This window comes from Oryza glaberrima, chromosome 6 (assembly GCF_000147395.1).
Source record: "Oryza glaberrima chromosome 6, OglaRS2, whole genome shotgun sequence".
Lineage (NCBI taxonomy): Eukaryota > Viridiplantae > Streptophyta > Magnoliopsida > Poales > Poaceae > Oryza > Oryza glaberrima.
In genome coordinates this window covers 22,551,248-22,563,453 of record NC_068331.1, presented here as the reverse complement: position 1 = coordinate 22,563,453, position 12,206 = coordinate 22,551,248, and the positions used below count along the sequence as shown (strand labels likewise).

The 12,206-nt window shown below is 41.5% G+C and overlaps 2 protein-coding genes across 2 annotated transcripts; both read left to right on the top strand.

The window, feature by feature from the left end:
- The first annotated feature begins 488 nt into the window (after positions 1-488).
- On the top strand, positions 489-1,096 carry LOC127777995 (uncharacterized). Its single transcript, XM_052304626.1, has one exon. It carries the CDS (start codon positions 510-512, stop codon positions 855-857), a length of 348 nt encoding a protein of 115 aa, XP_052160586.1. The 5' UTR covers positions 489-509; the 3' UTR covers positions 858-1,096.
- A 1,698-nt stretch (positions 1,097-2,794) lies between these two features.
- Positions 2,795-10,782, top strand: LOC127776514 (uncharacterized). Its single transcript, XM_052302915.1, has 7 exons — positions 2,795-3,271; positions 6,628-6,763; positions 8,141-8,222; positions 8,617-8,792; positions 8,899-9,036; positions 9,133-9,272; positions 10,089-10,782. Exons 1-7 carry the CDS (start codon positions 3,154-3,156, stop codon positions 10,334-10,336), a joined length of 1,038 nt encoding a protein of 345 aa, XP_052158875.1. The 5' UTR covers positions 2,795-3,153; the 3' UTR covers positions 10,337-10,782.
- Positions 10,783-12,206: the final 1,424 nt, after the last annotated feature.

The following is a 12,206-nucleotide window of genomic DNA, read 5'->3' as shown; positions in this document are numbered from 1 at the left end:
ACGAGTCTCGGATTCGATTCGGTTCGTTCGGATAGGGCCGGGCCCGTCCACACAGCTTTGACGCGCCTTCCCTAAAATTTCCCCTTTTGGAGATTAGCGTCAGTGAGATTAGTTTACGATACTTTCCCAGGCGCACGTCACGATATCGGCATGTCACGTACCGAACAGCTTACAGCTCACCCGTGACTAAAATGTGTACGTGCGACTAAGAGCAAGTTTAATAATATATCACCAATTCATTTATAACCAATATAATAGCTTATTTATACAATAGTTACATATTACACTATTAATATCTGGTCCTACATGTCATACACATTGTATCTGTGTCTTAGAGTCCATGCTACAGCTGGCTATAAATCTGTAGCCCGCTACCCTTCTCCATCCTTATTTATCCCCTTAAAATATGTTTGCAGCTGGCTTCCTGTACGCGATCTATAAATACAAAGCGGAAGAAGAGAGGTGCATGCCACCCACACAAAGCAAACCAAAGTCATCATAAGCTGATAATGGCGGATCGGGCAGTTCGTTACCTCCTGCGCGCCGACCAGCGGCGGGGCGGCCGTCGGCGTCGAGCCCAGCTGCTCGCCGCCGCCGGTCGCTACCACCGCCGCCGCCGTCTGCTCCTCCTCTACTCCGGCCGCGTGCTCATGTTGCTCGCCGCCGTTGCCCTCGTGCACCTGCTGACGGCCGCCTGCACCGGCCAGGTTGAGTTCTTCGCCGTCCTCGTCGCGTTCCTCCTGTGGCTGCTCGGCGCGGCGTTCGCCGTGATGTCGCTCGTCGCCGGCCAGTTCCCCGTTCTCGCCGCCGCCGCCGTTGCGAGGACGCTCCGTGGCTGGCTGCTTGGCGGTCTATGAAATCACCATTGCTATGGAGCTACGAAGTTACATGCTTCAAAAAGAAAAAGAGGAAATGGTTGGTGATCTCTCTGCTCTTGTCCTCCACAATGTCCAGTGATCATCTTCTTCCCTAGATCGCTATATATATATATGCGTCGTACTTTTGAATCACTAATTATTGTAATTCAATAAATTTTACGATGTACAATGTTCCATTTAGACAAGTTATGCAATGTTCCATTTAGACAAGTTATATGCAAGGAAACAAACTTACGATGTTCCACTGTTTGAACAAATGTACAAACACCCCGAAAGTGTTCTGTTATCCGCAGTTTACTGGGCCGTTCTGTCATTACAAGACCGAATTCCTGATGAGCAAAGAGAATACGGCCCAACTGGCCGAGAAAATTCTTACCGAGCGGCCCACTTATTAAAACTTTGATGTTTAAATTAGCAGTTAAAAATTCGGCTTAGGGATGGTAATTTCCCAGCGGGACCGGCTGAGACCCGCTCCTTCGGCCGTGTTTAGTTCCCTTTTTTTTAAAGTATACGGACACATAAACATAAACATAGACTAATAACAAAACAAATTACAGATTCGGTATATAAACTGCGAGACGAATTTATTAAGCCTAATTAATCTGTTATTAGCAAATGTTTAATGTAGCACCACATTGTCAAATCATTGCGCAATTAGGCTCAGAAGATTCGTCTCGCAATTTACATGCAAACTGTGCAATTGGTTTTTTCGTCCACATTTAATGCTCCATGCATGTGTCCAAACATTTAATGTGACGTTTTTGGCTAAAAAATTTTGGATCTAAACACACCCTTACTTATATGGCATTATAGATAAAAATAAATAAAAGAACCTATTGAGATCTACACCCTTCGTCTCAAAAAAATCAAGCACGTATCTAGAACTAGTCCATATTCATCCCCATATTTTTTTCAGATGTTATAGTGGCATACAACTCCTTCCTCCTTCCTGCCCCTTTCTCTCACCCATCTCTCTCGCTCACCTCTCTCTCCAACAAGGCGGGGAGCACGCTGACCGAGCTAGCCATCCCTAGCCTGCGACCCCCGGATGACCCCATTGGTCTCAGGCGATGCTTCATGGCTGAGTTGTCATCCTTGCCTTGTGCCCCCCTGGCTGAGCTCGATGTCTTCACCCCGTAGCACCCGATAGCCCTATCGGTCTCACCGGCCTCCATCGCTACCTAGCCCTTTCATGGGACATATGCAGTGGAGGTTGTTGGGCGGTTTGCGGGAGCGGCCCCTTCCAATCTAGTGGCGTGATGACGAGCAACAACAACAACGCGGTGCTTCAGCCGACTAGAGACAAGGTAGTAAAGATCCAACTCCACCCCACGCACCCCTGGCTCGTTGCCAATGGCCGCGTTTTCGTTTAGGACAGGTAGTCTGGTGCCATCTCTCTCTCACACCAAGTCACTGTCTCACACAGACCCACTGATATGTTGGTCCCACTATTATCTTTTTGTTTGACTGACATATGAGCCCACATATTTTGTTTTATTTTTTTTAGTTTTTAAGTTTGCTCTTTTTTCCGGATCAAATTGTTATGTAAACGCCACGTCAATGCCACGTGGAACGAAGACTTAGTCAAATGAGCCATGTATCAGCCAAAATACTGCTGAGGGATCTTGTTTGCACTGGTTTTGGAAGTTGGGGGATGAATTGTATCTGATTTTTCAGTTTAAAGACCGCAAATTAAGGGACCTCAAATGAACTTATTTCACAGAGAAAATACGGCCCAACCCAACAAGAACTTCTCTTACCAAGCGGCCACACACTCCCAACCAATCTACACCATCTGTCCCCAATCCAACGGCGACGCAACCGACACCACCCCCGCGGACGCGGCCGCCGGTCGCCTGGTCCGTTCGAGCCGCCTCTAGCCTATAAAAACCCCGCCTCCCTCTCCCCTCCCCCCTCCCCTCTCCCCCCAATGCTACTCGTCTAGCGCCCGCCACCTAGGCCGCGGCCTCATCCCCTCCACCTCTTCTGCTCCTCTCCCCAATAAAATTCCCCGCACGAATCGATCCCCCCCTCGGATCCGGATCGCCTCGCCCACCCCCTCTCCGCCGCTCGTTGATCGCGATTTTTTTTTTCTTCGCCGGATTTTTTTTTCTCCCGATCGGTGGGGAGGGCTCTCTCTCTCTCTCTCTCTCTCTCTCTCTCTTCACCCTAGGGTTAGGGGGAGCGCCGCCGCATTTCGGTCCGCCGCCGCCGCCGGAGTCGAGGAGCTAGGGTTTTCGTCGGTCGGGGGGGAAGAGGTGGGGGGTTGAGGTTGATGGAGAAGAAGAAGGTGGCGGTGCCGCTGGTGTGCCACGGCCACTCGCGCCCGGTCGTCGACCTGTTCTACAGCCCCGTCACGCCCGACGGGTACTTCCTCATCAGCGCCAGTAAGGGTAAGTGAGCGGCGATCCGACCGCCCGACCGCGATTTGATGCCGTTTTTTTTATGGTTTTCCTGCTGCGATTCGTCTGGATCAGGGGCGGTGTGATCTGATGCCGCCGCTTTTTTAGCGCGTGGTTCTAATGTTTGTGTGTATTTTTTATATTTTTCATGCGGAGGCTATGTTAATCGTGTGATTTTTTACCGTGAAATTGTGGCTACTTTTGTGGAGTTCATGTCTCATGTATTAATCTAGTTTGTGCCGCTGATCACTGATGCAGTTTGGGCATGATTGCTGTATGTTGCGTTGCTAGTCTTCTAATGCACTATCTTAGTCATGATGAAATGTGTTGGTTCTATATTATTATTTGTTAATACGTGATCGTATGAGTTTATTGTTTGATATGTAATGGTAGGATATTTGAGCGTGGTTGTCAATGGAGTGTACCACAATGTTACTCTTTAATATACCTAGTGCTGCATGTTGCAATCTAGCCGGGTATGCTATATTTGGACAGCCATTTTTTCTGGTTTTAACTCATATACGATGTGTGCCAATAAGTTGAGGTGCGAGAATGTTTAACAGTATTGGTAGTCACTCGGTATGTGACCAGAGTTTTACAAGGTTGTAAATTGGGATAGACGGCTGCCTAGGCAAGTTTACTTTGAGCATGTGCTATTTGGAAGGTGGTGTCTGGCCACAATATACTTCCTCTGTCCCAAAATGTAGCTACCTAGTGCAGTACCTAGTCCAGATTCGTAGTACAAGATAACGTCATATCCTGTACTAGGTAGCTACATTTTGGGACGGAGGAAGTAAGTACATGTTTTAAACACTGGTCGTAACAGTATAGCAACATCTTGCCTTCTGTTGTGCAATGTTTTATTTAAGACATCTATTCTTAGACTGGAAGTGAGCTGTCAATTCTGAAGAATTAGGCAGGACCACCTACTTCATTGATATTTGTATGTTGAACTGAATCAAATATGCCACAGATCGTTGATGCAGTTTGGGCATGATTGATGTAGGTTGCCTTGCTAGTTTTCTAATGCACTGTCGTGGTCATGCAATGTGTTGATTCTGTGTTGTTTGTTAGTTTGGTCGGAAGTAGGATGACAGCTGCACTACATGATCACATGACTTTATCGTTTTATGTGTAATGGGCAGGATATTTGTTCCAAAAGGAGCTAGTCGATCGGTTGAGTGGCGCCTAGCAGGTGCCTAGGTCAGACCAAATAGTCAAATCCAAGAAATTAGCAAGCATATTAAATAAAAACTAGACTTCATTACACTAAAATAGCAACAAAATACCACCCAAGGTAGTTCAGCTGCCTAATGCACCATCTAATGCCTCATTGCCGTGGCTATCAGAACACTGCATGGTTGTGGATAGTGGGTCTGGTGTACCTCAATGACACTCTTTAACATAGCTAGTGCTGCATGTTGCAATATAGCTGGGATATACTATAATGAGTGGGTTGTATTTAGAGGACAGAGCCATTTTTCTGAAGTTTCAATCCATATATGGTGGGTGCCAATATGTTGAGGTGATAGAATGTGTAACAATATCGGCAGTCACTCAGTACGTAGCCAGAGTTCTAGAAGGTTGTGACTAGAGCTAAGTCACTGAGTAAGTTGTGGTAGATGGCTGCCTGGGCAAGTTTACTTTGAGCATGTGCTATTTTGAAGGGTGATGTCTAGCCACAATCTAAGCAATCATCTTTAAACATTGATAACAGTATAACAACATCTTGCCTTCTATTGTGCAATGTTTAATTTCAGGCCTCTATTCTTAGACTGGAAGTGAGCTGCCAATTCTGAAGAATTAGGCAGGATCACCTACTTTATTGATATTCTTTCAGGAAGTAGTTCTTTTTGGGGGTTAAGATAAGGTTATTTATTTGTTTTTCAGACAATGGAAGAATGACATTCGGTCTCTACACCTGAAGGTGTACACAGCTGTGTCATGATGAAGTTTTGCGACAATCGACCTTATTGATATATAAAAAACACGACAAGTTAAAGCATCCAATTGATTACAAAGCCAATTAAGCTACCATCCATAACTCCATGATTTGCTCCAAACATTTGCTCACTGCAATGGACACTAATTAGTGCTCTTTGCGTTGAAGTAGAGACCAGAATCACAACCAGTTGGAGCACATGAAATTACTGTATAGGATTAACATTTTTCTTTTTTTTAATGCAATGTCATTAGGACAAAGACAAATAGACCAAAAAAGGGAGGCTATATAGACAAATTGATTGTAACGTGCGAGGTCATTTAATGAATCTACAAATAAGTAAACCTTATCGGTTATATACTTTGGGCACCATGTGCCCAGGGTTTTGAGCAAATCTAACATGGTTGGGTATTATCAAAACAAGTGGTAGTATGAGGACCCATCATTTTTGTCATAATAGCATTTTTGGCTCATTATTGATATCGCTTATTATTAGCAGGGAGTTGCATATGCCTAGTGCATATGGCTGATTAGTTGGACTAGGCGACAACCTAGACATGCTAAGCATTGACTAGGCAGCTAGATTCTATGTAGAATGGTGATGCATAGGCACAACCACTTTTCGAATGATGCTTGTAACTATAAAGCAATGTACGAGCTATATTGTGCAACCCTATGTGTTGGAAGCTAGATGCCCTTTTTGGCCACAAACACCTACTTCATTTATATTTCCTATGTTGGTAACACTGTTTCCGGGTTGCTTGGACATATGTAGAAGGTAGTTAATGCTTTGGAGTGGTAGTTAATATAGTTTGATTAAGGAGGAGATCCTTGTAAAAGCTGCATATTGTATCCATGATTCGAAACAAGACAGGAAACTAGCGTGTGTTCTGTCATAGCTGTTGCCTTGTTGCCATTTCATTTTTGGAGGGTTAGGTTTAATTCATGTTTATTAGTATATGGAATTACATAATTGCATTATATGCTCTAGGTTTTCCTCCATGGGATAATATGTATAGCAAGCGCCAACCATTCAATGCTTTAAATACGGCATAACAATCAGCTGCTAATACCTTCTTTTTGATACAAGTCTTAGTGTTGAGCTTTGGCATGATGATTAATGTAGTAACTAAATGACTTTAGTTTTACTTGAGAACTTAGTGCAAAATGCTAACATTTGAGAAGAGCACCATACCCTGTCATAGGGTTTGTGCGAACTTTGATTAGTATTACTTTTGGTCTGAACTACACTGACTTCACTTTGCAATGCATTGTAGAAATCTAATTGTTTTTTAGATTGATGTTTATTATACAAAGACTAATTTGGGTATAAATCTAATTGTTTTTTAGATTGATGTTTATTATACAAACACTAATTTGGTAATATTGTATGTTTTGATCTTAGATGGGAATCCAATGCTTCGTAATGGTGAGACTGGAGATTGGATTGGGACTTTCCAAGGTCATAAAGGGGCTGTCTGGAGCTGCTGCCTAGACACAAATGCTCTGCGTGCTGCATCTGGTTCTGCTGACTTTTCAGCGTATGACATTCACCCTATGAAATTTCAGTGGTGTCTATTTTAATTATTTATCTTTGACAAAAATGGAATGTGCATGCATTCAGTGTATTTATATTTTTATTACAATTTTGTTTTCATCCAGACGTGCTACTTGCAGGTGTAATTATAATATATTATAGTTCAGTTCTGAATGTTCATGGTATCTAGTGTATTTCTTTTTTACCTTTGGAAAAGAATCCATCAAAAACTTCAGATGATGTAATATTTGTTCAAAGCTTGATTTTTACTTAATTTTCTCTAGATGAGAAGAAAAATGATTGTTATGGATCTAGTCATTAATAACACATATTCTTAAACTCGTAATAAACATATAAGCATACTTTAGCTTTAGCATAGCACTGTTCGCCTTGCAGAAATTACTGAGGATAAAAACTGAATTTGTTATTTCTGCTTTCTTCCAAATCTTGTGTTTCTGCGTACCATTTTGATTCTTTTTTGCAGCATGGAGAATTGGATCTTAAGTATGTTTCAAAATGAATATAAATATCAGCACTGAGAGTTCTCTAAAGTGCTTTATACTTGCTTATTTTGTGTTCTCTGCTCTTGATTACATTCATGAAATACCAAAACATAATGGATTGATTACTCAACATAAAGGTTATGTGGAACCAAAGGAAATCTGCATCCCATATACTCCCTCCCTCCAAAAGTCTAAGACATTATTTTATTTTCTGGTTTTTCCAAATGAGTTGGGCATATTTGTAGTCTCTATGTACTAAATTAAATTGTTGACCTGAACCCAAGCAGCCATCTTAATACTCATTGGTTGCATGCATTCATCTAGTTCCTTGGTTTTGTCACATGGGGTGGATGAGTTAATTCCTCCTTGGTCTTGGTGACAAAAGAAATATGCCTTAGACTTTTGGATAGAGGGAGTAATATAAAACAATATGCCATTAATTTGTGCCTAAAAGAGTAGAGGATGCTTGAAGCTCAATTTTGGCATGAAGATTTGCATAGTAAAACAATTTTGTAATTTTAGCACATGGCTTACAGATTAGTATGTTGAGGAGTTTGGAATTATGGAGAATTTATGGTGTATCCAGAAGTTGGTTGTTGTGCATAAATTAGTTATGAATGATTGAACGTAAGGTACACCCATAAGTCATCTCGTGAATGTGATCTACAGTAGGATGCTGTTTTGCAATTCTAAGTTGCAACATTTAGAATTCTAAGTTGTGATCTACAGATATGCTGGTTTTGAGGCCTTGCAACACAAAGATATAACAGATTGTTGCTGCTCAACTAATATTCTAGTCCTTGAGTTAGTACTTACGAGTTATGTCCATTACAAGTTTATTTTGCTCTTATAATAGATGTATGTTGATTTTTTTCCAGCAAAGTTTGGGATGCACTAACAGGTGATGAGCTACATTCATTTGAACACAAGCACATTGTCCGTGCATGCGCGTTTTCTGAGGTAATGCTTCCAGAATGTTTTAATCATCAGTGCTAGCTTTGTGGATTTTCTCTTTCTACCCTATAGAAAGTGTATGCTGTCCTTCTTTTCTTTGAATATTTTTCCAGACACTCTGGACTGTTAAACTAAGGTCTGGTGGCCTTATGCCTGTGCACAGATCATGGACTGTCTTAATGAAAATGTATATACCAACCTTCTGATATCAGTATTTAATCACTTGCTATGAACCAAGTATTTAATCACTTACAATTAACTAAGTGTATATCAGTATATCCATGTAACTGTTATAGCTTCTTGCTACCTTATCTGCACTATGTTGCAGCATTTAATTTAAAAATAATGCTGTCCTTTGTGAGCAGTTTGAAATCTAATTAAATGGCCATTGGCGCTGTAGGATACCCACCTGTTGCTCACTGGAGGCATAGAAAAGATTTTGCGTGTCTATGATATGAATCGTCCAGATGCAGCACCAAGAGAACTTGACAAAGCACCTGGTAACGTGCGAACTGTTGCTTGGCTTCATAGTGATCAAACAATACTAAGCTCGTGCTCTGATATGGGAGGAGTAAGGTGTGTCTGGAAAAAATATCTTCATTCTATAGGAAGAGCTGCTACCATTTGTTCCTAGTTTATTGTAATTTTGTTCCTCCTATTTAATTGTTATGGCACTGCACAGATTGTGGGATGTGAGGACTGGAAAAATTGTCCAAACTCTTGAAACCAAGGCACCTGTGACTAGCGCAGAAGTAAGTCAAGACAGCAGGTTCATCACTACAGCTGATGGCTCGAGTGTTAAATTTTGGGATGCTAATCAGTACGTATTATTTCTATCATCATTATACCGTTGTTGTGTGTCATACAAAATTATTAAATCCTTTTCAACAAACATTTTTTGCTGGTTATTTTGCAGCTTTGGGCTTGTTAAAAGCTATGATATGCCTTGCACTGTGGAGTCAGCTTCCCTGGAACCAAAATCTGGGAGCAAATTTATTGTTGGGGGAGAAGATATGTGGGTTCATGTATTTGATTTCTTCACTGGTGAAGAAATAAGTAAGCATTATATATTTTTCATTCACTTGTCCTTCAAACTTTAATGCAGTTTTTCTTTTCAAAATGAGAACATTACGTTCCACCGTTGTGGCTTGAAGAGCATTTAAACATGTTGAACAACTGTAACATACTATTATTTGCTTAGATACTGACCTCAAGGCTTGATTGCAACTGATAATGTGTAGCTAAAATCCTGTGTTCAGAAGTTGGGTCGTACTTGTACTTAGGAATTTCTAACAGTCCTTGCACATTTATGATAACAGTTATGCAGGGGACACTTGTTTCCACTGTTGCAGTAACTAGCTTATCGTGGGAACCATGAGTCACTAGTGTGATCAAACAAATATTTTTCTAACTTTTTTGCCCTCCATTAATTAATGCATAATGGATATGAAATAAATAATTCAAATTTCAAAAAGTTTGACCCAAAGCTTGTCCTAAATATGAAATTTTATGACTGGAAGGAGTACATGGCATTGCCATGCTTTTTTTGTCATATAGTTGCACTAGTTTTATTTCAGTCCTAACCTTTAGGAACAATTACCTACTTTAGTTGCTCGGCTCTTTGTACTTGTATTATACTCCCTCCATTTCCTTTTGTTTGACGTTGAACTAACCACGTCATACATTTGGAAATAGAGGTAGTATATTGAGTGACCTTTTTAATAGTTTTTTCGGTGGGATATTGCTTTGGGAAATTGTAGAATTGTTCAAATCAGAAATTCCAATTCTCTTTAATCATACTGACAAATGGCTTTTATTTCATTGTAATCTCTGTTCCAATTAAGCTGATTGTTTTTTTTTAACAATGTGCAGCCTGTAACAAGGGGCATCATGGTCCTGTCCACTGTGTCCGCTTTGCACCTGGCGGTGAATCTTATGCATCAGGATCAGAAGATGGCACCATCCGGATCTGGCAGCTGAGCCCACCTAACGCTGATGACAATGAGGCGGTCAATTCAAATGGCAAACCAACAGTTGGAGTAAATGAGGTTGCACGCAAGATCGAAGGCTTCCACATTCCCAAGGAGGAGGAGCAGCAGCAGCAGCAGGCTGAGGGGTAGGACTACAAGGTTGGCAAACATGGCAGCGCTTGGTGCTTACTGGGAGATGATTGCTTGTCGATGCTCCTCTCCTTCCCGTTTCTCCCTTGCTTTGTTGATGCCCTTGGTTCCCGACGCAAGGGGGGAGAGATCTTGTCCTCCGTGACCAAAACGGTGGATTTCTGTATGGGGCCCTCACCAAATAGACAGTGTCAGGATAGTATCTATCTACAGTGCCAAAATAAACCAAGAGGAAAGCAAGTTGGTAGTTTAGTATCGTTGATTGCATTCACAGAAGTGAAAGTCTTGTATTCCGCTGGTGGCCGTGATACAGCAGATGCCATTGTGTTCACCGGTTTTTGCCTCCCCTACCCTTCGATGGACTCTTCTTATCAGGAATTGCTTCTTTTTATTATTGCCGCTGTTTTGACTTCTGATGCATCTGGTGCTGTCGTCTATTCTTTGTCGTTTCATTTGTCGACCTTGTCCGTACTATCTCAATCTATAGACGATCTCTTCTTCCCTACATCTACTACATCTAGCCCTGTTTTTATCCCAAAATTTTTTTTCCCAAAAAATCACATCGAATCTTTGGATATATGCATAGAGCATTAAATATAGATAAAAATAAAAACTAATTGCACAGTTACGGGAGAAATCGTGAGACGAATCTTTTGAGTCTAATTAATCCATGATTAGCCATAAGTGCTATAGTAACTCATATGTGTTAATGACGGTTTAATTAGGCTCAAAAAATTCGTCTCGCGGTTTCCTGGCAAGTTATGAAATTAGTTTTTTTATTCGTGTCTGAAAACCTATTCCGACATCCGGTCAAACGTTCGATGTGACATCCAAAATTTTTATTTCGCGAAATAAACAGGGCCCAAACTGATCACGGCAAGTTTCCTACCTCAAGCGAGGCTACACATCTACTCCCTCTATCTTAAAATATAACAAAATATAATAGTTTCTAGCTTTTAGATTTATCTCAACTTTTTTACCTACATTCTCTTCTTAACCAATTATAATTTTCTTCACCAACTTTTTTAATACGTGTCCAATCCAAAACTACTTATATTTTGGAATGAATTTATGAATGCAGTGGTAGTAGCTCAATCATGCTGCTGCAGTGTCGCTATGATCAGTAAGATCGTGCAGTATCATTGACCAAATTACCTGATCTTTCGTTCGTGCAACACTGTATTCAGTACATGATCTTCTCGTCATGTGAATAATTCGATTCTATGAGCGTTGTGAAGGGGACAATTTGGAGTTTTCGACAATGGCATCGTTGCGCTGTGCGTGCGTACGTCTTCCTCGTCACTGCACCTGCAGGAGGAATCGCTTCACATGCTCATGCCATGTGATCCTCCCCTTTGCAAATACGCGGCCTTTCTGCTGCGCATCACACTGACCCCCGGCATCAGCATCAACCGGTGCCAACCATGTGAAGTTGCTCTTTGGATTATTAGTGGCAGCCAGACTCATGATTGGTACTAGACCGTGCTATCAATACCAGGAGGATCTGATGGTAAAATCCCATGGACATATGTCTAAATTTCATCCGGCTTCTGTGATGGTGAATATACGATCAAGAAAAGATCACTTTTTAAAATTTTCGCCAAGTTGGTTTCTTGCTAAACCTCATGTGTTCATTTTTTTATCCGCAAAATGATTTGCTGTCAACGAACTCGTGGTGAGGAAGAAAGGTTGGTCATAGCAGCCTGGATTTGTTTCCTGCGTGCTAGCGGCACCTCAATCAGGCTCACGTGGGTGCTAGTACAGGATTATTCATTATTGTAAAGGCTTCTGTTTTGCCACTTGCTAATATGATAAGTATACTTTCAGAATGGTCCATTTGGTTCAGTCTGCAGAAGCGGTACCCAAAGAA

Coding starts and splice junctions, on each gene's coding strand:
- LOC127777995 (XM_052304626.1), top strand. CDS start 510: ATGGCGGATCGGGCAGTTCGTTACCTCCTGCGCGCCGACCAGCGGCGG.
- LOC127776514 (XM_052302915.1), top strand. CDS start 3,154: ATGGAGAAGAAGAAGGTGGCGGTGCCGCTGGTGTGCCACGGCCACTCG. Junction 6,764..8,140: donor GGTTCTGCTGACTTTTCAGC/GTATGACATTCA, acceptor ATTTTTTTCCAG/CAAAGTTTGGGATGCACTAA. Junction 9,273..10,088: donor CTTCACTGGTGAAGAAATAA/GTAAGCATTATA, acceptor AACAATGTGCAG/CCTGTAACAAGGGGCATCAT.